At 37.3% G+C, this 27,315-nt stretch overlaps 1 protein-coding gene across 8 annotated transcripts; it reads left to right on the top strand.

The window, feature by feature from the left end:
- The first annotated feature begins 1,003 nt into the window (after nt 1–1,003).
- On the top strand, nt 1,004–25,879 carry NAF1 (nuclear assembly factor 1 ribonucleoprotein). 8 transcript variants are annotated; one of them, XR_005859341.2, is made up of 10 exons: nt 1,004–1,325; nt 1,919–2,057; nt 2,259–2,352; nt 4,745–4,827; nt 5,803–5,963; nt 10,386–10,437; nt 13,702–13,807; nt 16,445–19,167; nt 20,840–20,917; nt 22,918–25,879. XR_005859341.2 is itself a non-coding variant. In XM_015285318.4 (8 exons), the coding sequence occupies exons 1-8, from the start codon at nt 1,021–1,023 to the stop codon at nt 16,861–16,863; spliced, it is 1,359 nt and encodes a 452-aa protein (XP_015140804.1). In that variant the 5' UTR covers nt 1,004–1,020; the 3' UTR covers nt 16,864–25,879. The 8 variants fall into 8 exon arrangements, 1 of the variants encoding a protein (XP_015140804.1); XR_005859340.2 differs by having other exon boundaries at nt 22,847–25,879; XR_005859339.2 differs by having other exon boundaries at nt 16,445–20,917; nt 22,918–22,994; nt 23,643–25,879.
- Nucleotides 25,880–27,315: the final 1,436 nt, after the last annotated feature.

Here is a 27,315-nt window from a genome sequence, read left to right as displayed (position 1 = left end):
TAACGTTGCCCAGACAGTCTAGAGGAGAAGCAAGTGTTTTGAGTACACTCTATGTGGAGCTGAAGGGGAAGCTTATTACATGGACATTCTGTATTGGGTAATGTATTCCTCCCTCCTCTGCCTCTCACCAAACATTCAAATCCTGGTCTTCTTTTGTGCTTTTGCCATGTAATATCTTATTATTTTTTTTTAATTATGATTTTTCTCTTTAGAATTATTTTGTACTCATTTATTCACTGGGAGTGAAAACACTGTTATCTCTGTTTGGAAGCCAATCTACAGCAGTTTTTTCAGGGCTTTTAGTTTTGTTTTTTTTTTCATTTTTGCCGTGGATGCTCAACAGAAGGCATGCGTTTTGTCTCCTGAGTCACTGTCATGGGGGAGAGCTCTCAGTAGCTCTTCCTTAAGCTGGGTGCTGGCAGGAGGATTTTCTCCTTTCTCTCCTACAGGAAAGCTACTTGTTTGCCAGATCATCGCATGTCAAAAAATGAGCCCTGGTGTGGGATCCTGCCAAGTTGTGTGAGGCATCTGATGGATGCTGGAACACTCTTGGCCCAGAACAGTGATATTTACAACAAACATAGAATAGAAGCCTTTATGCGGTGATGAAAGTTATGATGGTATTAAGGATGCAGTTTGGTGTAGTAGAGGTAGGTATTGTTATAGGGTTGCTATAATAGATGTTATAATGTTATTATAAGAGTTTGAGATGATAAAGCTTTTTATTGTGTGTTTTTTTTTTTTAACTTAATTACACGCATACCTTCTGTATGCTGTCAGCACAAACTGACATCTTACAGCCCACTGGGTCTGCTGAGAGCTCCCATGCACAGAAGCAGCAGCTTTGTCTTTTGGAGCAGCCTAATGCAGACAAAACCTTAACGTCTTCAATTTAATCACAGAATTTACTAACCACATTTAAGTAGGTAGGGCTTTAAAAGCCAGCCCTGTTATTTCCCACCAGCTCTTAGCTCAAAGGCTGCGGAGAGCGGGAAGCAAACGCGCACACGCCTCCCGCGCATGCGCTCTGCCCCTCACCGGGCGCGTTTGGCCGTGGGACGGCCGGAAGCCGTGTGGGGCGCGGTGATGGCGGCGCAGCAGCAGCAGGAGGTGGTGGTGCGGCTGCAGACCCTGACGGTGCAGCCCAACTCTGCCAGCGAAGCTCTGGGCGTGGAGGAGGAGCGGAAGTCGGCGAACTCTCCGACCCCCCCAGACGGTGAGAAGGGCGGCCCAGACCAGCCGCCCTCCGCCGAGGGAGCGCCCCCTTGCACGCCGCCCCCGGAGGCTCCCAGCGAGCCCCCTGCCGCCGCCTCGGACTCGGAAAGGTGGGTTTGGGCCGGCATGGCGGGGTGGCCTGAGGGGGACGGGAGGACTCAGGGCGGCCGCGGGCCCAGTATTTTCACCCCTCTCAACCTGTGTGTTCTTAGAAAAAGATTTACCTCACGTGCTCATTAGTGTTTTGGTATTCAGTATAGTTGATGAAAGATAACTTAAGGGGTTAGATGTGGGCTGGGCCTCTGAAACCAGTACGCCTCTTCCCAGCTTCAGTGACATCTTCATCTTCCTTTTGTGCCGTTGAGGTTTGATAATGCCAGACTGGTGCGTGCTCCTTCAAACCATCAGAGGCTTCTGGGAGGTCTAAGGGTCTCCTCTTGGGTTTCTTTAACAGGTGATGGTGTAAAGCTTGATTGTGGAAACATTCTCACTTGTTCTGAACTGCTAAAGCCATTACTCTCCTCACTTTTTTTCATGGTCTTGTCAAGTGGCTTTGTTAGGATCAGGAAAGATCTCTTCTATATACAGATGTATTTAAGAAAACACGTGCTGTCTGAAGGTAGTTGCACAAAGTATAATCTAGCAGTTTTTAGTAACTTTCATATAGGAATCCATATTTTAACTCCATTTTTTTTCTATTCAGTGATACAGATTCAGATAGTTCATCAACTACATCGTCCTCCTCATGTTCTCCTTCAGCAGTATCTGATGATGATGATCATCCAAATGAGAAGGATAACAGAACATACTGTGTTAGAACAAAAGATGAGTTGCCCCTTGATGTAAGTAAAAAGTGGTGTCTTTTAAAATGTTTTTTCTAGTAACTTAAAGTAATTTATATGTTTTTAAATTGTCAGGGAGAAAACAGTGATTAAATGTATATTTTTGCACTAGGTAATGGTTAATAGTTTAAAATATGTTCTCTTGCTTATTTCAGTGGTGAATGTGTGACTTTATTCTGAATAATGACTTGGTATTTTCAGGAACTGCCTCCTGTTGAAGATTTAACTGTAATTCTGCCTGATAATGTTGAACTGAAGCTTTTTGGGACAGTTTCCAGTATCATTGAACAGCTAGGTAGGCAAGATATGTTGAACTTAAATGTTTTTTAATTAAAATATTTTTGTCTATCTTTACAATAGTTGTTTGTGAACTCTTCCCCCAAAGTTTCAGTACAGCTGCATTCTGTTTTACAGTGCTGCTAAGCCTTCCTGTTGATTCCCTGCCCTTATGCAGGAAAGGGGCAGCAGATTTCTGAATGAGAACAGATCTAAAGACAGGATACTGAATGGCATTTGTGTTGAATTCTCCTTTAGTTCGATAGCCTTTATGTGGTATGTGAAATAAAAGATTTGCAGAAGCTGATATTGTTAAAACTTCTATACTGTATTTGTCTTAAACTTATTTGAAGTGCTCTGTGCTGCTTGAATTGCTTTTAAAGCAATTTGTTTATAAGGTGAGTTTAAAAACAGTGTACTTACGTTGAGTAGGGAACAAACAAATTGAAGTAAATAACATTTGCTTTTAAAATTCCTTTTATCATAAAAGACTCTAGGTAATACAAGCAGAAAATTATTGTGAAGAATGCATTGCTGCATTGGTTTGGGATTAATCTCATTCAGGTACTAGAAGCTCCCTGAAGGTGGTGGTTTCTTCATTGATTGTCCTGTTTTTCTACTTGTCCTTTCTTACTCATTCATAGTAAAGAAGATGGCTTTCTGCTGAAACAATAGTTAGGAAAGCTGGGGAGGGACTTCTTACAAGGACAGATAGCAACAGGATGAGGGGAGATGGCTTTGAACTGGAAGAAGATAGATTTAGACTAGATATTAGGAAGAAGTTCTTTACTGTGAGGATGGTGAGACTGGAACAGGTTGCCTGGTGACGTTGAGGATGCTTCCTCCCTGGATGCATTCAAGGCCAGGCTGGATGGGGCTGTGAGCAAACTGGTCTAGAGGGAGATGTCCTTGCCTATAGTGGGGGGTTTGTAACTAGGTTATCTTAAAGGGCCCTCCCAACCCAGACTGTTCTATGAGTCTATGTTGCTGGACTATTGCTCAGGTATATTCCGAGTGGAGATTAAGCAGCACACTCAGTTCTTTCACTGTGTATTTCCCTTGCTGCCTAAATTCAGTGAACTATTAAGTGTGTAGCATTGTTGTGGGCTTGCTTGGCATGTCACAGGATGTCTGCAGATTTAAGTTGCAGCAAAACTTGAAGAGTTTAGCTTGGAGAAGCATTTAATTCTTATAAGCTATTACATAAGTTTAGAAGAATTATTTTAGCTTTTGGTAAAGTCTTATGTTGACACTAAGTGCTTGAATGACTTTGACTGAGAGGCATTGAGAATGCTTAATTGAGCATTATGTTTTTTACCTTCAAAATCAGAATTGAGTTTAATGTTGCTGTATCTCTTGACATCTTTGATTTTAATTCCTGCTGAAAGTCAAGACCAAATATTTCTGTTGCCTAATGCAATAGATATAAGCAGAAAACGAAGGTGAGAGTAAATAATTCTAAAAGTTTCCATAAAGAATAAGCCCTTTGAGTCTGGAAAACAGAAAAATGAAATTCATTCATAGCCTCTGCGTTGAATTATTTGTTTAACACAGGAAGACTGTACTTCTGTGTCTCTAAGTGTTTAAGTCTCATAGATGTTTCATTTTTCAAGGTACTGAAACAATTTGCAGAGTCTGGCTGCTGATACTGTCATTCATCATGAATTGGGCCCAAATGTAGTATGGATCTATTGTATGACCTGAAAGTGCAGAAATTTCAAACTGTATCTGCATACGTAATGCTACTGTGACTGGTCTGCTAGTCATCTTTTGTGTTCTTGTCTGCTTTGTTAGTTACTAGGAGGATAAATGGCTATCTCTATTCTCTTTTCTGGGGAGAATTTATTTTGGAATATTAAGAGGGCAGAACATTTACATGTATCTATGCTTTAAGAAAAAAATTGCTGTGCACTCAGTTAAGAAACAACCTGGGGAAACACAACAGGTCTTTCCCCTAAGTGTTAGGTGCAAAAAGGAAGTCAAACATCTGGTCTCCTGTCTTCATCTCTGGAGTGCAGTAATTCTGTAAACTGGGGCGAATTTTGTCACTCATCACAGGAGAAGAACTTGGTTGTAAGTATTTTAGCACGTGGACAAGAATTTCTAGGTAAAGCACTGATGTTTTTCACACAGAGGGTGGTGATGCACTGGAACAGGTTGCCCAAGGTTATGAATGCCCCATCCATGGCTGGATGTGGCTCTGGGCAGCCTGATCTAGTGGTTGGCAACCCTGCACGTAGCGGGGAGGGGGGGTTAAACTGGATGATCTTTTTGATCTTTTTCAACCCAGGCCATTCTATGATTCTATGATATATTTGCTTTGTAAATGATGGTGTGATTTGTTTTCCTGCAATTAACTGCATGCTGCTGTTGCAACTTAAAGTTCTATTTGATTTTGTTTTCCATTTTAGTAATAATTGAATCTCTGAGAGGCCTACCTCCAATAAATGAGGAAAGCATAATTTTTAAAGAAGATCGGCAAGCAGCAGGAAAGGTGTGTGTCTGTGTGTGTAAAGCATAATAACCTGTTCTAGTGTTAAATTCAAGCTATTATGTGTTTCAAGAAATACTGTCCAAGTCATGTAAATGAAATATTTCCTCGATACACAGTTTTTCTTTGTGATTTTGACTCCTGTTAGCATTGTTTACGTTTCTTAATTTCAAGAATCTATCTTGGAATTAATTGCATCCATATGGAATTACAACATGTTGAATTTCTACCATGGGATGAACGTGCTTGTGGTTGCTTTCAGGTATTAGACATCTTTAATATTAAGCTGTGTTCTTTTATTGCCAGGAGTATTTTTGTTGAGTTTTAGGAAATATGGGGAATACTTGCATAGCTGTGCTCTGATGTTGTAGTCTTAGAACTGTGATGAAGAATGTTTGCAGAGAGCAGTGTTGCTTTGAATTTTGTATGTTTTCTGTAAAAAGAAAGCCATTGTGCGGAGCTATCACTACCATAACGTCTGTGCTAGGTTTGAGAGGAACACAAAATACAGCATGAAATTGCAGGTGTTCAACTCAATATCTATCAAAATACTCTCCATGGGGTGACAGAAGGGACATGGGAACTAATAAAGGCATCTTGTAGAGATAAACTTTTAGAAATAAACAATCAGGAGATTATTGAGGTGTTCAGATTTGAAAGCAAAGTGGAGAGAGAAAATCAGAGGACTAACAAAGGTAAAGATGACTGAAGTAAAGGAAGCTGACATTGAAGGCAGTGCATTCAGGTGGGCAAGGGTGAAATCAACATGAAAAAACTTTCCAATTTGTGACTCACAGTAGCTAGGGAAATACATTGCCAAACAAATGTAGTAATAAAGGTATGACATGAGGGTAACTTTATTTGCTACAATTTAAAAACACCTCCAAATTCCTAATTATGAAGTGTCTTAATGATTTGCACTTGTGTACAGTGAGATGAGCATCTAATATGGTCATTTATTTAAATTTTGTGTTTCAGGTATTTGAGGTATTTGGTCCTGTTCAACATCCCTTTTATGTGTTAAGATTTAACAGCGCTGAACATATTAAAGCAAAAGGTATTAATGTGCAAGACAACATGTACTTTGCTCCATCAGTGGAGGACTTTACCCAGTACATATTTGCAGAGAAGCTACAACAGTGAGTCTGACTTTTCTAATCTCCTTATAATTTGTTTCTTAATATAGCTGAAAATTATGAATTAAAGTTTAGGCTTGAGTGAGAAACTATAGGACTTTGCTTGACTCAAACATTTTTAGTCATTCTCAACTGCGTTGTATGACCCTATTATTACAGTTCTGCTTTTCAGAGAAATGTAGAATAACTACGAGCTTCTAAAGCGTTATAATTACTGAGATTTGATAGCTTTTGATTCAATTTAATATTTATTTTTTATTATTTACCTGTATAAACACCATAACCAGAATTAGATTGCTCTTGAAGAACAAAAAATAGTTTCATAGCTGCACCCTCTGGATGAATTTGGCAAGATGAACTCTTTTGCATTTTGTTGTTAAGAAGTTTAGTAGCTTAATGTGTAATATCTTACTATAAACTTGTGTGAATTCTGAGCAAGCTGTTATTTAGTATTTTCAATTACAAGGCCAGAACTGAAACTTAATTATAAAAAAAAAGTCTTAAGCAAATGGAGAAAAACAATTCTGTATGGAAATGGCTTGCTGTCAATTTGATGGTGGTTGTGGGGGGGATGATGATCAGAAACTTTTCAGTGGTATTTGTCTGCCTGAGGCAAATAGAATTATACAGTGGTTTGGATTGGGAAGGGACCTTTAAGATCCAAGCCCTAAGCAGTTCCAAGCCCTGCTACAGGCAGGGGCACCTCCCACCAGACCACATTGTTCATAGTCCCATGTAGCCTGTCCCTGAATACTTCCAGGGAGGTGGCATCCACAACCTCACTGGGCAGCCTGTTCCAGTTTCTCACCACCCTCACAGTAACAATTTCTTCTTAATATCTAGTCTAAATCTATTTTCTTCCAGTTCGAAGCCATTTCCCCTTGTCCTGTCAGTATATGCCCTTATAAGATGTTCCTCCCTGGTTTTGCTGTAGACCATCTTCAGGTACTGGAAGGCCACTATAAGGTCTCCTTGGAGCCTTCTCTTCTCCAGACTGAAGATCCCCAGCTCTCTCAGTCTGTCCCCATAGGGGAGGTGCTTCAGCCCTCTCATGGTCTCTGTGGCCCTACTTTGTACCCACTCCAACATCTCCATGTCCTTCTTGTGTTTGGGAACTCCCGAACTGGATGCGGTACTTCAGGTGGAGTCTCATGAGCAGGGTACAGGGGCAGAATCACCTCCCTTGACCTGCTAGTAACACTTATCTTGTTGAACTGCAGGCACACACTACAGCCATGACAAGGCTTCTCTCAAGCCATTCTCTCCCCAACCTATATCTGTGCTTGCAATTGCCCCTACCCAGGTGCAGGACCTTGTACTTGGCCCTGTTGAACTTCATGAGGTTGGCGTGGTCTCACCTCTCCAGCCTGTGCAGGTCCCTCTGGATAGCATCCTTTCTCTCTATTGTGTGTACTGCACCACTCAGCTTGGTGCCATCTGCAAACTTGCCGAGAGTGCACTCAGTGCCAGTGTGCATGTTGCCTACCAAAATGTTATTTAACACCAATCCCTGAGGAATACCACTCATCAGTCTCTAGTTGGACATTCAGCCATTGACTGCGACACTGAGTGCAACCATCCAATCAATTCCTTATCCAGTTCATCCTCAAATCCATTTTTTCTTCTATTTGGAGACCAGGATGTCATGTGGGACAGTGCTAAATGCTTTGCACAAGTCCAGGTAGATGTCAATTGCTCTTTTATCCACCGACTCTGTATAAGAATAGGACTTGTTGCCATTTGAATGATAAGACCGAAAGATAAGGATTAAGAAATAAGGTGTAATAATGGACTGCTGAACATTAATTATCTTAATTACAGATGAATTGCTTGAAACAACTATACTTTGAAAATCGGTTACATGACTTAATCTGTTAGTATTATTTCTCATCTGACCTACTATTTCATAAGAAGAAAAGAGTAATACTTGTTGTCTGCATTAGTTGCAACTTGAGGATCTGCAGGGGTCTTTTTTTCTTTATTTTTTCCCCTGTGGAAGCAACAGGTGTTTAAACTTTATTCATTAAAAGTGAAAAAATACCAAGATAATTTTCTCATTGTGCTGCTGCTTTGCTTTTTCTGCAGCGTTTGGATGCCAGCTGGTCTTTGATTTGTGCTGCTAAACTTTGTTGCTTAGCACAGTAACTGCACACACTTCAGGCATCTGCTTTCTGCATCTGTAACTGAAGTCCATACTCAGCATATGAGATGGATGACTTGTGTTTTAGTTTGCATGCTTTGCAAGTAGTTTTTTGGAGCTGTTAATCTTTCAGTAGAACTTTACTCTCATGTATGGTACAAAATTGAATGCTAGCTGAGAATTTTTGCACTTCCACATCTTACTGGCAATTCACCAGTGTGCCAGACTTTATTTCTTGCCTTGTGTTAAAAATGAGTTCTGTCAGTTGTAGTCTGCAATATTGTATTTCATGGGTTGGTTTTCTTATTTTTCTCAGGGAAGGTTTTTAAGCTTTTGTGACATAATTGGTACATTTTGTTGAAGCTACCTTTTCACAAGGCAGGTAGGGTTGGTCATGTCAAGTGGAAAATGGTGAACTATTTTCATGTCTTCTCTACAATAGTATCCTTATAAAGAAACCAAGATGACACAACAGGAAAGTTGAGCTTCAGTCAGTGCCACCCAGTAGGGCTTTTGGACCTTAGTAGACTGTAAATTTGATGACTTAGATTTCCTCTTTTTGTTAGCTTTTCTTGACTCTGCAGATGAGCTTAAAGTTTTAAAAATGCTACTCAAAACTGTGGTGGTACCTTGAAAAGGAAAGTAATCAGGATTAAGATCTGACATACACCTTATGTTTGAAGCATTTTTGAAATCTGGCATGCAGTTTGCTTGCGTTGTACAAAGTAGCATTGACATGACTAAGCCTTACACTTCACAGTAAGATAGATGGAAGTGTCATTATTCAGTGGGCGGTGTAAAACTTCTTGAATGCGAAGTAATGTGTTGCTGAAAATAGTTTGTGAGTTTTTGCCTGTATTGCCTGAAACATGGAATAATTCTGAACAGGCTCATGTTTCCATCATTCCTCTGAGCCACCTTTTAGGTTTTCAGATCTTAAGAGTATCTCAATTCAGAAATCTAAGATTTACTATTATTTGCAAGAGATATTTAATTATCTCAAAGTATGAAAAATGTTTAGTTTGCTGGAATAGTTAAGGATGATTTGGCAGGCTTGAGATAAGCTTAACCATTCATCAGACAGCCTAAGACTACTAACTTCAAAAACTGAACCTTGCATAGTGCCTGATGATCACAGGTTTTGGAGTTATATGCATGCTCTGGTATTTCTGGAAGGCATTTATTACCCTGAAATAACAGGATGAGAGGGAGAAACACAGAAGCTTGTTCTTAATGAGGAGAAGCAATGTATTTATTGCCTAAGTAGAGTGTTATCTGTAAGCTAGAAGAAATTAATCGTTATAGAGAGCTCTTATTGTTCTTCCTTTCCTGTAACAATTTCTGTTAATTGAACTTTAAAATGGTTTGTATTCCAAGATTTGCTGATAATGACAAAAGTGCTGTTCATGGTTTTCTAGTGATGCATAAAGATTCAGTTTTAGGTGTTGAGGCACAAAGTATCTCCAAGGCTGCCTGCTGTCACTGGCTGCCCTGTACTTTGATGTTGCTGCTTGATTGTTTCTAACTTGTTTAGTACATAACAACCCTTGGCAATTAGAGTGCTGATAACATAGAACACCTTATAAGTGTTTGGCTCTGTTTTGCAAGTAATAATTTTCACCATTTCATGATTTTATACACCTTGCATAAATAAGGATTGTCTTTAATGTTTCAGACCAAAACAGATGAAATCTGGTAGGAGTGTATTCTACTGACATGAACAGCGTAATTTAAACTTGTTCCACAAAGTTGCTATTGATCTACTACTACTTCAAAATTTTGTTATGGTGGTTGTTGGGCAAGAAAATTCTCTTTTTATTCCTTAAATGTCTTCTCTTGCTTTCTAATTTTATATTTACAACAAGATAGATAGGATTTACTTATCTAGTTAATGCTGTTACAATAGAATTGTTGAATAGAGTTTTATTCTAAACTCACTTTTATAGATACTCTTAAAGTCTGTGTCCTTCTAGACGCACTTAGTGTCCTTTTAAAACTGGAGATGTGCTCTGAAAACATAAGAGGTAGAAGGGAAGAACAAGAAATCTCCTGACTGTAGTTAGCATAACAAAGTTGCAGTGAACTATCCCAATTCAACAAAGACATCTAGGTTTTCAAAAACACGGTGAGAAGACCTTAGTCAAGGCTTAGTATTAGCTGTGTATGTAATATGCTCAGTCCACTGGAGAGGAAGGTTTATCAAGTGGTCTATGTAGTGAAGTTCTAAGTTAACACATAAGTTAATCTTTCATTACAAATAAAAGATTGTGTTTTTTCCCTTTTAGGGAAAAAGGGTCAGATGCATCTTGGAAGAATGACCAAGAACCACCACCTGAGGTAACTATCATTTTTTGTTTGTTTTTGATTACAGAAAGTACACAGACAAATTTATGTGGAGAGTAACTAATTAGCAGCTTGTTTTTTTTCTTTATTGCTAAGTGAATCTGCTTTTGTTAGAGAGCCCCCCCCCAGTTGCTGTAGAGAGATCTTTCCTTTAACTTGCTTTTTGCAATTGAGAAAACATGTGTCTTTGTTTTCAGTTACTCCAGTTCTTCACGTGTATGTTGGTCAATCTAAACGACCAACTTTAAATAGTGATGCTTCTATATTGCCTAATAATTTTTGTTTCTCCTAGAGACTTCTTATACTTGCTGTTCTTCTACTGCAGCTTTATCTTCAGCCCTATCATAAACAGTTGTCTGTAGCTAAAGGTCTCCTAATGCTCTGCAGTGTTGAATATTAATCTCTCAATTTAACACCTCTTCTGTTGCATTATTTGAATGGCTCCTTGATGAGGTTTCCATACTGTTTCTTACTATAAAGATCTTACTTCATGAGATCTGAGCTTCTTCCATACAAGTGAGAGTTTCTCGTGACCATTGTATGACATCACTTACTGTAGAATCTCTTAAAGTTTTCTTCAGTGGCACTCAGGCTTTCTGTCCAGTGCTCCTTAACTCCACTAAAACTATACTTCTCATGACTACTCTTCTCTTTAATAGGGACTTATTGATGTATTTTCATGAGATTGTTTTCTAGCTCAAAGCTTGTACCATTTTACCCTGCAGTTTCTACTTTCAGACCATGGTATCCAGAATAGCTAAAATTCTTAGTTGTCTTGAGTAGTGTTGTGAAGAAATCTGCCTAGCTGATTTTTCTGAAACTTAGGGAAGCTTCAATGGTTAGCACGTACTTGTTCAGTATGAGCTTCTTAATCTGAACTTTTAAGTAGGAAAGGAATTTTTGGGAGGATCTTTTCTTTCATTAGTATTCTAACCAATGCTGCATTCGCAGTCCTTATCTCAGGTCAGATTTTCTAGCTAGAAGGAGAGATGTTGCTCAAGCCTTTCAAACTTTTTGTAATGTTTGAACATATGACAGACTGATACATCATCACAGGACATCCCAGAATGTTATTTTTTCTACTGTGATGTGAACAATGGATTTTGAAATACCACCTCTTGATTTCTTCTGTTGTTTCTTAGTGATGCCTCTAAAGCTGTTCAGGAGATAAGTATGTAAACGCTTGACTTGAATTTATGGGTACCTGAGTAATTTAAAAATTTGGCTATGTATAGTGGAAACAGTCAAGTCTTCTAGAGATACGGATTCATTGCTTTTTCTGAAGTTAGTATTTATTAAGAGATTTTTCTTTTATTAAGATAATACTGGTCTCTTTGAGTGTTAGAACCTGAAATTACTGGGGGAGCTTTCTTTACTGTTCTTCACTATAGGAACAAAGGAAGAAGATTTGAAAGAAATCAGTAATGGCAAGGGTGGGCAACTTAGTTGCTTTTTGTGACAGCTTTGTGTTTCTTTTGCAGAGGTCCATGTGTGCTGTTAGGTAGAAAACACATCTAACATGTTGTAATCTTAGGCTCGTCTATGTACAGTTCTAGCAGCTATGGTTTACAGCAAGATAACCAGACTGCGACAGCTAATAAGATGGTAGAAAGCAGCTTCTGCTTTGAAGACAGTAACTGTTGACAAGGGTGCAGATTAAATTTTATGCTACCAGTGCTTGAAATTGTCTCATATAGCCAGGCTCTTTCAGAGCCTTCTGCTGGCAATTGATTCTAAAGCTTGTCTGGCAAACTCACGTGATGAGCTGCATGTAAGTGCTGGAGTTGGTTCATTTTGCATTGCTGTGAAGGTTTGTTTTTGCATGTGCCTTAAACTAATGCAAGTTAGGCCTTTTATGCTTGGCACCTTTTTTAAGGTATGGACTAAATATTCCTTCTTCACCAGCTTGTTGAACTCTAGACTCCGTATGGTTTGTCTAGGCCTTGTCTTTGAGGTAATAGGATGACAGTGTGTGATCTGTTTGCTGTTGCTGTGATCTGCTGCGAGGCCAGAAAGAGTAGGTAACTGATTTCTTTGAGGTAGCTTTTATGGGATGTCAAATGAAAAGCAGATAGCAGCACAGAGGACACGTTTATTTCTGCTCTACTCGAGGATGGTGTATTCAAAGTCTTTAGAAAAAAGTAGAAGTTAAAAAGCTTGAAATACTACATGGTACATACTTGTGGAGTATAATCTAACTATGCAGAAGGGGAAATGGTTATATTCAGAACTGACTTCTAAGTAGCTTTTTTCACCACTGTATCAGTGTAATTTATGTGTGCTCTGAATGTACTAAAATAATACATCATTTTTGCTGCTTGTTTTTCCTTTCAGAATTAGGGGGAGTAAGGGGCACAAGCCCTACTCGCTTAAGTCACAAAAAAGAGCTCTTAAGCTACTGACAGAGTTCTTTCCTGCCATTAATAACTTTGTCCTTATTCTAAAGGAAGCAAACGCTCACATAAAAAGGAACCAAGTTGCAGTGAGATTGAATCTGTTGTAAATGATGACATTCTTTGCACCTTTAAAATTCTTTTGGAATAATGTTTTTGAAAGTTTAACAGGAACAATATTATTAGTAGATATATCTGTATTTTCTGTATTGGGTTTTAATGAAGTTATATTTAACTGAGTCATAAATCTACTAACTGCTGGTCATAAAAATAAATTAAGAAAATCCATAATTCACCTACTCCACACTTCAGTGAACTCGCACACTTTTGCGAGCTTTTTTGTGATAGTTACTGGCCAGCTTCCTCAGATTCACTCAGCTGCTGCTCTTTTCCCCTTAGTTTTGGTGAAAACTATGTAAATCCCTTACTTGTTGGAATGTCTTTTTGAAGAGTAGAATAGAATCTTCTGAAGACTTCTGTTAAATTACCTGCTTGTTCCTAGAATCTTCACTGCACTTTCAGCAATAAGCTGTAGGAGTACGTGAAAAATTGTTTGAATTTTTTACATTTTTTCATTAAAACTTCAAGATAATAAAAACCACAAGTGTTCAGAGCATGAATATTGCTGTATTTAAGAAAACTGCAAGGTATAATTGTGAATTGTGTAACTGCCTTCTGAGAATTTGTGGAATGTTGAGTTTGATTGTGTTGAGAAGCCAGCTGAATACGATGGCTCTTTGAATGCAAAATATGAAAATGCAGTGGCAGTGTTCTCAGTTGACTGCAGGATGGATTATTTTCTGAATAATGATTTATTTGTATATATGGAACTATCTGCATTTTTTTCTTGCTTTTTTTTAACCAGGCCTTGGACTTCAGTGATGATGAAAAAGAAAGAGAGGCAAAACAAAAGAAGAAGAAGCCACAGAGTCAAGGAAGAAAGAAAGTCAAAACAGATACAAATGCATCAAGTGAGTGAATACTATAGAAGAATGCTTCATCTTGTAAGCTGTTTAAAAACAGCAATATCTGCCTTAAAAATTGAGCTTTCCTGCAGCTAGTCAATGTTTCTATTCTTTTCAAAGTTTTATTTATGAGTTTGTGGCTACGTTCCTTAATTTTTTTTGAATATGGCAATTTTTTTTTTTAAACATTAAACTGAGAAAGGGAAGTAGTGCAGAGCAGGAACGTTGTCAGCAGAGACTTAAAGACAGTATCAACTAACACACTGAGGGTGTAGAACAGATACCACCTTTTGAAGTTCAGAAATTGCTTATTGCAGAGATCATTGTGGTCCAAGTTCATCCTAACCCTTTGAGTGCAGGGAGAATATAGAGGAATGCTGGTTACTTTTTTTTTTTGACATTCAGGGTGTGGATACAGCTTTAATGGGGAATTTCTTCCTTTACCTGAAAAAGTTCTTTTTTTCTTTTAATATCTCTCCTTTAAAAATAAGTTGTCCAGCCCCCTTAGAACCTCTTTTCACTTGACATATTCATTAGATAGTAGAAACTATTACAAGTTTATGTATGAAAAGTCATACATTTTATTGCACAGTCTTCTGTGTTTCTTTCTCCAGATATTGACAGGCTGCGATTGCTGCTGTGCTCTGTTTGCAGTAATCACATTTTCCAATGTCTTATGTCTCTCTAATGATAAAAATATCTTGTGTGAATTTTATTTTGGTTGAAAAATGGCTCTTCCTTTTGTCTTACTGATCTGCTTCTGTTATGTTTTCTGTACTGCTCCTTTTAAATACTACTGACCCACATCATCTCCCCTCTTCCTTTTCTGATGTTGTGCTCACATACGGGCTTGCTGCTTCTGATTGCTTCATTTCTAATGTGCTTTTCCCCACTGATATTTCTCAGACTGACTCCTGCCATCAGGACTCTGTTTTTCCTTTGTACAACTGCTAGACAGTGCACCCCAATGAATTGAATTCCTTTTCTCCTTAGCTGGGAGGTCAGCAACTGTCTTGTTAATTGCTTTCTTCTGTGCACAGTTTATCCCCTTCATTGCTGATGGTTGTTTTCTCTCCTGGTTTCTGCTTTCTGTATTGAATCTGGCATAGTTTTCACCATTCCTATTCTGCAGATTTGTTGTGGAGCTGCATTTGCCTGGGGCTTTCTGAGGATGTTAGTGAACTACCTTACATGAGTGAGAACACAATAAGAGGAGCTGTCTCAGTGTGTCAAGGGAGTATGGGTTATGATTAGCTGTGTTCTTCTGTAAATAACATACTTTAAGACTTGTCTGCAGTTTACTTATGGCAGTGGAATTCAGCCACAAGGACAGCTGGCAAGTTGAAACAAACTCAGTTACAACTGGAGTTTGTCTGGGTTGCATTTTCAAGAAACTTAGTATATTAATATTGGCTCCTTGTTATAGCCTTCATTAGGAGGAGAAAGAACAGGAATACAAAGCCGCAGTACATTTATGAATATTAAATAAATGCTTATGTGACTTTTTCAGTAGGAAGAAAATTCTTTGAAAGACAAATGCTGGAAACTGGCTAAAGATACAGCCTGTCTTTTTTTTCAGATTAATTTACTTGTTAATTTCGTTAAATTTGACTTCAAATAATTGTGCCTTTTGTGCTGTAATACCAACTCAGGTCAGAAAGTTGCTTATCTCTGTGGGATGCACAGCCTGATAGATGGTAAATGATTTTGTCTTCCACATCTGTCTGCCTAGATATGTTTTACATAGTAAGTCGTTGCTAAGATTACTATTGACATTTTACTTAGTAGTTAGTATTAAACTATAACTTTATGCAGAAGGACGGAGTGCTATAAGCATGTGGGCTTTAACATGCATAATGTATTCTAATTTAACATAAAATTTTCAAGGATATATAAGGAAGTATACTTAGATGACTTATGCTTAGATGCTTAGATACTTATATTGGTTAAGTGATAGAGTCACAGAGTCAAAAGAATCATTTGAGTTGGAAGAGACCCTTAAAGGCCATCTAGTCCAAGCCCTCTGCAGTGAACAGGGACATCTGCAGCTAGATCAGGTTGCTCAGAGCCTGGTCTAGCCTGACCAAAGGCAGTACAGTAGCAGTTTGCAGCAGAATGAAAATACCAAAAGCATTTCAGTAGCATTTTGCAGCAGAAGGAAAATTTGAAAATCGCAAGATGAAATAAGGACTACTGACTTATCTTCAGTTTTGGAATGCGTTACTTCTAAATCCTGTTTTAAATTGAAGCTTCAAAATACTTGCAACTTGATTTGTTAGTGCAGAGGAAAGCACGTGGAAGAAAACATGGAATGTCCATTTTAATGACTATTTGCAACCCTCAGGGTCATTCTTTTTATACTTATTTAGAAAATCAGGATGAGGTACTTAACAGTGGACTTTGTATTTCTTTTCAAATCTTATTTGTCAGTAGTGTTTGAAAAGGTTACTCTTCATATTTCCTTAACTTGAGCTCTATGCATGATTTTAACAGATATGTGTCTCTGCCCAGTTGTGGATTTCTCAGTACAGGCTAGGTGTTAGTGTTCATTTTTGAAGATGGAAGAGAATCTTGAAAGATTTGTGAGGACTAAATGTAAACTTTCAAAAATATTATCAAAAGTGTTTATGTTTTATTTTTAAGGTGAGTATAAAGGACTTCAGCAATCAGTGCAACAGCCTGCTTCAAGTTATTCAAGGGGTTACCATGACAGAAGATTCTCTGGGGATCCATTTCCTTCTCCATCAGGACCTTCAGGATTTCCTAGACCACCCATTAGACCACTCCATCTATACTCTTCAGACAGCAGGATACATCAGGAGTCTCCAGTGTTTCCACAACCTCACAGAAAAGAACATCCAATGATGCAACAGTATCCCTTTCCTCCTCCAGTTTTTGGTTCTGTTAATGAGATGCATCAGTTTCACCTTCCGCCTTTAAATCCAAATATGATTTGGACAGGCCCAAATGTGTACAACTCATCGTATCCATTTTTGCCGCCTCCGCAGCCACCGCCTCCACCTCCTCCAGATAGCCATCCTTCTCAATTCAGGCCTTACTAAGTTTCCATAAACGTGCATAGAATGTTGCAGCTTAAGGGGAGGAAGAACATGTTTGCTTGTTTTAGAGATGGTTATTTTTTTCTGCAAGAATGAAACAAGAGCAGAGTTTAATACTTTGTGGGATGCCCACAAAATATTTTTTTCTATGTTCTTTTTGTTTCAAAGAAGAAAACTGTATAGTAAAAAATAATTGATTATCAAATAATGGTTTATTTTTATAATTTCTACCACCTTAGGATGCTAACAAATAAACATTTTTTGGAGACTGCCATGTTCTGGTTGAAATCTGTTCTGTAATGAATTGAATTTTATGTAACTAATGTTTTGTGGTAATCAGGGATATTTGGCATAGTTGTTTTTATTAGTCTTAGATCAGTCATACTGCTATGCTGAACTATCTCTTTATTTTGGCAAATTTTAAAATTATTTATATGGAAAATAAAAATCAGACCTGATTTTTAATCTAGATCTATCTTTTGTTTATATAAGTTATAAATGCCTGTTATTCAACGTCTAAAACCTTGTTAATTTCATGTTAACTGAAAGAATGCAGCTGGATTGTATGTTTTAATTGGCTAGAGTAGCTAGATCGGAGTTTGAACCAGGCACTAAATTAGTTGGTCAGATCTAGTGTCCTACAATAGCTATAGGAAGACAACACTGAAACCTATTGACTAGGAAACTTTGAAATGAATATTAGGATGTAACTGCATAGAGTGGGAAAATTAAAGGCCATGGTAATTTCTGTAGGTTGTTCTTATGCTTATTGCAGAAATGCTAATGGATGCATATAGGTTTTTGTCAGCCTTTTTAAGAAGGAATCGTCAGACCTTAGAGAGACAGTATATCATTTCAAAACCTCATTGATTGCATTTTGGACACAAAAGGTATGTGGCACTGGATTGGCTAGGTTTTTCCAGATTGCTTCTGGGAAGGGGTATAATTGTCAACCAGAGGCAACTTGGAACAAACTTCCTGGCCAAAGTTGCAGTTCTGCAGTTTCTTAGTTTACAAGGAAGTGGCACTGACTGACTAGAATAGAGAACTTTGCTCTGCATGAGGGGGGGCAGGATCTTAAAGGTGGCTTTTTTCACATTGAAAATATCATTAATAGTTATATAATTGAACAGAGTGTTTAGACTTGTTTCTATTCTCAGACTCTGGCCTCATTAGGTTCTTTGGATAAATGTTTAAAGGCTAATTAAGCTCTGCAGGTATTGTTTTTATCTCTAAATCCAGATAAGAATGAAGCAAAACTCTCTCTTATAGATGAGGTACTGTCATGTAAGGAGGCTGTTAAATCTGAAATTAATTCATAATTTCTTTTACATACCGAAATAAGTTCTCTAATATTTTTTTCATAGATCTTCAGCAGAGAAGGCTGCATAAATCTCAAATATGGTTGATAGTAAACAGAAGGAAAGTTATATAATATAGCAGCATCAAATTCTGTTTCAGAACAGAATTTGGTAGTTCGGTTCTTGTGGATTTTTTTTGTACTAAGACTGTCTAGTATTCATTTGTTGTAAATGCATACATGTTGTGAGGGATGGAGGAGGTGAATTTCCGTCTCTAAATTTTAACCCAAGTATTGCTATTGGGAGTGTCAGGTGTTAAGCTTTGTATTGAGTTCTCAATATAGCTACAGGTTATATCAGGTTTGGTTTATCTGAGATTGAATGAATTCAGCTGGAGTTTTGTTTTTTTACTTTGTTTAGCTGTAAAAGCAAATTGTTAATGACTGGATGGAAATGCTTAATATTTTATGTAATCTTAATTGTACAGTATACACACAGTTTCAGTGTAGCTAGTAGCAACAAGTATTTATTTTGTGTAGAATGGGGTATTTATACTAATGGAGTACAGTTCTGGTGTTCTGGAAGGGGCCTTGAGATGTGGTCTTGCAGAATGCGGTATTGGGGAGTACTTAAGATATTAACAGAGAGCACAGGCTGGCAGTGGAAAGCCATGGATTGCAAACTGCTCTTGAAGCAGTACAGTCTTGGCTCTGGACAAAATCAGTTTGGAAGAGAGCAAACATATATAACATGAAATATACCATGCTCAGCAAAATTACATCTTTGTGTATGTGCAGACAGATGAGAAAAGAGCAATGTGTTATGACTGCGTGAGCAAACTTAGAAGTGATTCCAGGTGGATGGTAGATTGAAGAAGCCTTCATCATCATATATGGGATGCTGCTGACTTGCTGTATACCATTGGCCAAAACCATCTGTCAGCCCTAAGATCTAAAGAAGTAGTTGAGGAAATGTATGGTCAGGAAGAAGAGTGAGACAATGGAAAGTATGTGTGCACTAATATTAACTGTTACTACAATAGAGATTTTCTTTTTAATGTATAGTACTGTTCATTTCTTTTTTCTGCAGTAATTTGATCTGGATTAATTTAAGCTGTTGAGATTTCAGTTATATAAAGTTCATCCTGTTTCCTCATAAAGATTTTGCATGGAAAAATACATGCATGTATAAAAAGCTGTTACACGGTGTAGTAGAGTTTTGCTATGCTTTAAGCTCAGTTTTTAGGGCTTGGATATCATCTGCAGTACTGTTTTTTTGCATGCATGTGTGTTTGTTGAAACAAATCTCATGAGTGTTCTGTCACGCTGCAGGACCTTTGCTTGGAATTCACTTTTAGTTCTTCATGATAAAATTATTTGAGAGCCAGGTACTGTCGCTGAGTTTGAAATATATAATGAAATATGTTGAAATACTTTTTTGTATCTAACCAGATTTTTTTTTTTTTTTTTTTTTTGCTGTAGGGCTTTAATGCTTGTATGCAGCTTACAGTTACTATTGCTATTACAGACACACTAAGACAAAGGCTTAAAATGTTTTCCTTCTGTCTGGCTATTGATGGCATCCAGTCCTGATTCTTATTGGGAACTCACTGTAGTTTGTAAGATAGCTGGTAAATTTATGATAAAATGCTGTGGTTTTTTGTTTGTTTGTTTTTTTCCAGTTTTGTTTTGTAGCTTCTCCTCCTCAAATGTGAGTGGAGCACTGTCAACATCAGAGAAGTTTTTTGTCCTGGGCAGTTTCAGTAGGTGCCGAAAGAAGTCTCAGTAACTGCTGGGCTTTGGGCTGTGAGGGGTCAGCTGCAAGTCTTTAAGTAATGATTTTTAGTAGGCCAGTACTTTTTGTTCTCTGTTTATGACTAATACCTGTTTTCAGATTTAGCCTGGAGAGCTGCAATAGAGTTGTGCCACTTCTGTAACGTTTTTTGTTATTCCTTCATAGGATTTAATGTGTCTTTGTGGGCTTCACTGTATAGTGAAGGCTTAAAGCATGGGTTTTGTGGAGAGCAGGAGACCAGAAAGTCAAGGAAAAGCAGAGGCTTAGGGAGAAAGTTGGATGCAATTACTCAAAAGGTTGAGATTTATAAATATATAAATATGAGTATGGGTGTGGTAAACTATTGTACTGTATAAGTGGCTGTAACTATGGTAACATGGGAAAATGAGAAGTGGAATCACATAGCTGATGATATTGCTCTTTAACTTGGAAATCAACATCAGTGTTTTGCTGGCTGTTAAATCCAGTTTCATCAACAGCTGGTGGAAAAGGGTCAGGCTTTTGCTGGAGGTGGACAGCAAAGGGAAAAAAACAAGTTCTTTGAAGGAAAGTATTGAAAGGTGCTTTGGGCTGGGGGAGAACTCACATTGCTGTTGGTTGCTCAGAGAGGTGGAAAATCTACCGATTTTCCAGGAGGGCTTCACAAATTGACTTTGGGCAAGTGTACAAGGCAGCCTCCCTTGCAGTGGAGAGCTGAGCCAGAGGGAACTGAGAGGGCCCTTTCAGCCTAAGTTATTCTTGCTGCAGTCATTCTGGCATTTTGTCCTCTTACTAGAGACGTTGTCCATAAATACTAAAAGGCATGAGTAGTCCAACCTGAATATCTGGTGTTCAGGATGGCTGGCTTTTCATTTGTACGATTGTACTGTTTCATTATCCTGCAGGTACTTATATCTAAAACATCCATGCTGTGCTGAAAGTTGGACTTGCTGTGGAAGATAATGACTGCTATTTCACTGGATGTAAGCTGATTTGAAGAATTGTTTCTTTATTAGTTGTTTGGGAACTAATGCTAATGAGAGTCTCAGTTGCTGTCATTTTCTCTTAGGGGGTAAAACATTTTGTACTGTGTGATTTATTTTGAGAATGGTGTAATGAATAACAGTACCTAAAATGTTTTATTTTAAACAAAAAAGAGAATTATTTTTTTAACAAGTGTTCTCTAATACAGGGATGTTTGCCAGAGGGAAGACCTTTAGAATCATGCTGGGTACTCATAACAATATGAATAATAGTGTGACATAGATGAAAACTGTAAATAAGCAGATTTTTTTTTTTTTTGTAGGTAATATTTGGCTATTTTCAGGTTCTACTTTTTATTTCTTTGCAAGTTAAAGGTATAGTCAGTTGTTTTTGTCTAGTAAATTTAGTGATGTATGTAGTCTGCCTTGAAAGTAACAAGGATTGCTGAATATGCACAGAACAATTGGTCGTAGAGCTTACTGGGGTGGTAAGTGAACATCTGGAAGACCCTGCCAAGGATGATTTGGCAAATTAATTAGTACTGTAGGCATAGCACCAGACATGTCCAGTGCAGCTTACTACTCAGGGTGAATATATGATTTCTGAAAGAACAAATAATGCTCTTTCTTTATGTCAGTCACTTAAGTGTATTTAATAGTATTGAATGGTGATGCAGAGTAGTACTCATTTGCTGTAAATTAAATCTTTAGTAACTATAGAAGAGTATTATTGTTGGTTTGTCTGTGAATCTGACACATTTTCCAGGTAATGATTAAACAGAAATACTTCATTAGAATTTTCAGTGTGATTTCTGAAGTCTAAAACATAAAATAATAGTGCTTAATGCCTGCCATTAGCACAAACTCAGACACCTATATGCAGAGTCAGGGAACAATCAGGTAGATGTTCTGCCTCTAAACTGGGAAATAAAATGTGTTCTCTCTGGCTTTTCTGTGCCTGCCTGAGGAGTAATCTGAGTACACCTTATACAGGCATAAAATAATAGGCTCTACCAAGTGCTGAAACTACTATAGGGAGTGATGATTATAGAGTATCTACATTTGTATGTAGTAAGTCTGAAACACTGCAATTTGCATAGTGTTCTGAACAAGAAACCTTTGGCTGCTAGATGCTGTGAAAAGTAGGAAAGGACAAACATGGAGATTTCTTGATATTGAGAACAATCTGCTACTTAATTTCAGACTAACTTTCCACTGAGGTCTGTTTCTGGAAGAAGTAATGCGAGTAAGATTTCCTTGAAAGAAAAGGAAAATATAATTACCTTTATTCATTTAATAACCTTTTTGTGAATTTGGTAACTTTCAGCCTATTCTGTGAGGATTGTGTGAATTTGAGGTCTGAAATGATTAAATATTTCTTTCAAGATAGCACTGAAGAGTACACTTAGTGGTTTCAACCAAATCCTGTAATTGAACATTTGACCAAATTGAGGCTCTCTACAATATTCAGTTTAGAAGTGAAAAGTATATCCGGGCCGTATGCCCCTAAAGACTTGTTTTTCTATTGAATTCCCTCATTCCTTGGTTGGGCATACTGTTATACAGAACAACCTAAGTATGAAAACGACCAGTTTTCTACGAAATCATGGTCAGTATTTATTTTTTGGTCATGCTGTTTGTCGCGGCGCCTTTATTTCCCAGACATTTTTCTGTTTATTTGCAATGCTCGACAACCTTCAGCTTTACTTTGCCACGTGACAATGTGTTTAGTCTTGGTTAAAGCATCCTGTAAAGCAGACAGCACTTGAGTATGCTTTTTTTTCTGCTTGACTCTTCACAACATTTAAATATTTGCAACATTTATATATTTGTTACAGTTTTGCAATTCTCTTTTTGGTCACTGGCTGCTTATATTTTCCCTTACAGGGTATCTGGTGCGTAAATCGTATGTTCTCTTTCTCTTTACAGTATTCTTAATTTTGCTGTTAGTACATTTCTGGCCCTGAAATTGCTCAGCCTGTAAAGATTTCCATTTTCAGCATAAGGTGATTATGTGATGATACTAGAGTGTGAGGTGGAAGTGATTCCTCTACTCCAGAGGAAAATGCAGCCTTGGGTAAGTTATGTAGGTTATTATGCTCTTTTGTCTGTAAGTAGAGAATTGTTTGCTATTTGTTTCACTACTCCAATCTGGTGAAAGAAGAAAGACTTGGGTGACCTTAGCAGGAAGGGGGTTAGCATGACTCTCCAAAACTGAGTGGTTCTTGATATTAGAGACTATAGCATTTAAATCATTAACTTGTCGCCTTCAACTTAGGTGAATCAACCGTTCCTTCTAATAGAGAAGCAGGAGGGGGGGGGAAACAGTGAAAAGCTATGGTATTTGTCAAGTTTTAGTTTCATAGGCAAAATATTTTGTATTAAGTTCCATCTTAGTGGTGTGTACAGTATGATGGAAGGTAAGCTAACCATAGAGTAACTGCCCTTTAGCAAGAAGGTTATTCTAGTCTTGTCACAAATTAGGTCTGTGTCTCTTCTGCACGTTGCCTGGCTTGGAGATTCCATTCAAATGGCAGAATGGATGTTTGGAAAACATTAAATGGTGGATCTGGAGAGGAACTCAATTTGTATTTCAGGCAAGAACTCTCAGTGAGACACTAAATACCTCTTTTCCCATGCTACTGAATCTAAACCAGGTAAACTATTAAAGGTTCATCTTTGTGCATCTGTTTTATTTTGTAATCCTTTTTTGTTATTTTTGCAGATAATTTGGTTAGTAAAGTTATCTCTTGGTTACTACAACACCCCACGATACTGAATGTAACATCATTATAGATTCAACAAGCAAAAACAAAGGAACAACAAAAACTCATCTCCACAGAATGAAATATCTTCAGTATCTTTTTTTAAACTCTGTACTGGTGTGACTAAACTAATTCATAGTTCTAGTTTGTGTATTACTTGACATTTACTTGTCATTTATGCTGTTGCATTAAGAAAGCTGTTGAGTGTGAAAGATGTGTGAGGCAAAACACTAGAGAGTAGAAAAGCTGAGTTATTGCTGATACTTCTTTGGTGCGCACTATCTGAGGCCTGAGAAAAGCAAATTAAGTCAGCTTATACTTAAAGTATAAGGGATTTAGATTTATATCTTCACTGAAGTTTAATGGGGAATATGTTTAAATCCCCTGACGTTCTTTTCCCATGGTCCCATAATCTGCTTTGAGAGAGACTGACACAAAAATAACTTCAAATACTAGAAAAATCAGATGTTTTTCTATTTGTTTTGTAATGTCAATAAAATAATATTACTTGCATTGAATGCAGGTGCAAATGAGACTTGAAAATATAGGACTTGTTGACATACAGAATATTGATTTGACTTCTCAAGGAATTAATTCCTTTTTGAAAATTAGACTAAACTGATTTACCTGTTTTCATCATTCAGTTACTAGGCATCTTGGGGATAGATATTAGATCTTTTCATGGTGCACTTCAGAGATTGTATATTGCCATGGCACATTGTTAACTTCTATGATATGAGCAAGATTTGTGAGTCTTTAATTAAAAAGCTACTTGAACTTCTTTCTTAGCATCCTGTGGATGAAGTTTCTGTCTCTAAATACATGCTTAATCTTGTTATTCATTAATTTTTGCATGCTTTACTGTTCAGTGATCATTATTATATTCAAGTGGACTTCTTTTTTTCACAAAATATGATTAATACCAAGTAAACCTAAGGGTAAAATTATTATAGATGCTTTATGGTGCCAAGAGACTTGACAGTAAGAACTGTAACCTGAGTTTGCAAGGTAAGAAAATTGTTTCAGACATCTAAGAAGGTAAGAAAATTGTTTCAGACACCTAAGTACTTCTGAGTGAAACTCTGTAGCACTGATAGGAGATGCTGAAACCTGAACAAGGTACTTTTGTAAACATCAGTGCTAGGTGTGTACCTGTAGAGCTGCAGATGTCTCAGTATCAAACTGTTTTCCAACTTAGCAGCCATAGCTGGAAAACATTCTTTGCTTATGTGTCGGATTTCTAGGCCTATTCTAGCATTTTTATTAATCTTTAAAGTGGAAAAACTTAGGAGAGTGGCTGAGTTCCTAAAGGTGGCTAATCACTAATCCAGTTAAGTTGTGATGCTTTGCTTCAGTCTCAGGATAGAGAATGTAAATGAGTAAACAAAGAGTCATGACTGGCTCCAAGGTAATTGTAATGTAATAAAAAGAGACACGGAAGATTGTTGAAGCTATGCTTTATGCTTGGTTTACATACTAATTTTCAGAAGTAACCTTGGGAAGCAGATCCTTTTTTTTATCAGGGACGACTTTTTGATAGAGTTCATCTTATATATCTTCTAATGTCTTCTGGTAAAAAGAAATAAATAAATAAAATAGTATCAATATAAAGAAATGTGTATGTGAATATATAATAATTATCTATAATATATACACCTTGAAAGAGTAAAAACAATGTTTTCCCCAAGCAAGTGACTAGATAGAGGGATCAATGCTTCTCTTGCTTGAGTAACTTCCCTAGGTGGCTCATCTGTTGATGTGATGTACCTTCACAGTGGGGCCTTGCTCTCATATGGGAGCTGACTGCTTGCCTTTTCATTAAGTTTTTTTTTTTTGTATTTGGGTATGGTGTTACAAGCAGTTAATTGGGGAAAAAATGTACTGAAAAGTTGGCTGTGGCCTATCCATACATTCCTGTTTTTTTTTTTTTTTCTGTGGATAAGACTTCTCTCTTTCTGGTTTTATGATTCAGCTGAAGAGCATATCTACCCATAAGAGAAGATCAAGGAGATTTCAATCATAGTGGAGCCTACCATACTGTCTTGGAAGTTATTAACATCTTGAATTTCTTAACATCCACGTGTCTTTCAAGCTTCAATTTCATTGTGGAGTATGTGTGCATGCGTAATTATGTATTTTGTGTTTATCAGCCCCATCAAACTGTCAACAATTTAAAAATAAAAATCTGGAACATCAACTTAACTGATTTACTTGGTTTTCTTATCATAGCTTGCTTCCTGTGCTCAAGTCTTGGCATGTATTATTGCATTTCAAATTCCATTGAGCTTGTGATTGTAAGGGGCTAAGTTTTTAAACTCAAGAAGCAATTTGAAATCTTCCAGATGCAATTACAATACCTCTCAGTGATCTAGTAGTCTTGATGATTAAAAATATCATTTGACAAGTATTTTCATATTTTTGCTTACAAAATCATGCAGAAGCCCAAAGAGATAGTAACACAAATACCCTTTAAAAATTCAGTATGGAAAGAAAACTATTTCACTTAAAATGAAATTTTGCCTCCCTTAACGATATGTTTTGCTCTGCATGCAGCAGAAACAGTCAATTTTTTTCTTTAAAATAAGTTCTTTCCCTCACACCTCTGGTATGGAAACAACTTTCTGAAACAATAGAATATGAGGTATAAGTATAAAAGATAGAGAGCTCTCTATTTGCATCCTATCCAAAAGAATTAACACAATTTGTATATGGCTCTTGTGAACAAGAACTAAAGAAGTTGAATGTCTCAAATAGAGGTGTCAGATATTTGTTCTACTTGGAATACATCAAAAGGGGAAGAAATCCATGGAACAGATCTGTAGTAATCTTACATGAAATTGCAATTCTATACACAGAAAAAAAATTGTAAATTCATAACAATTTGAAGGAAGATTCAGTATGCATTCATATTAGTATTCAGTACTCATTAGTATTCATCTACATTAAAATTTAATAGCCTTTGTATTAAGCTCAAAGTTTTCTATGTTTCAGATTCATCTGTCTTTCAAGTCTTTTGTAAATGGGAAATTATGATTCTCTGGCTCTCTAAATTGATTTCTCATTTTTTTCCAATTAAATACTTCTGGGTATGTAGTTTAGGATACAAGAACTTGCTGTGCTTCAGCAACTCGAGTCTCTAGTGGTTCTGACTTTAATAGAGAAGCTCTTTAAAAAGTGACATAGTCAATGTAAAAGCTATGGTTGAATTCACTGAAAAATTATTTTCCTTCTGTCCTTTACTCATGTTGTTTGCTTTGGTAAAAACATAACAATGGGTGCTCTGCCAGGAACACATGGATCTTGGCAAAGCTCCAATATGTCTGTTTTTATCTCTTGGAAATGAAAAATAACTGGCAACAAGAATGTAAGAAGATGGATAACGTGATGTGGTTCTCACAGGAGCTACTTGCTGAAAGGAGTTCAGATGTCTCCTCATAGATGGCCACTAGTGACAGTTATGGACAGCTTTACTTGTTTAGTCCTTTATGAAAACTGACAGTGGGCAGGTGATTTAACTGGTGTAGTTTTTCTTTGTATTTCTAGTATGAGTTCTCACAGCAAAGGTTTCATTTCTTTCCTTTGTTTTTCCTTTTTTAAGTTCTTACTAACAGAATCTGTGGAATGCATTTGGAC

Source organism: Gallus gallus, chromosome 4, assembly GCF_016699485.2.
Source record: "Gallus gallus isolate bGalGal1 chromosome 4, bGalGal1.mat.broiler.GRCg7b, whole genome shotgun sequence".
Taxonomy (NCBI): Eukaryota; Metazoa; Chordata; class Aves; order Galliformes; family Phasianidae; genus Gallus; species Gallus gallus.
This window is presented reverse-complemented; position numbering and strand designations above follow the sequence as displayed.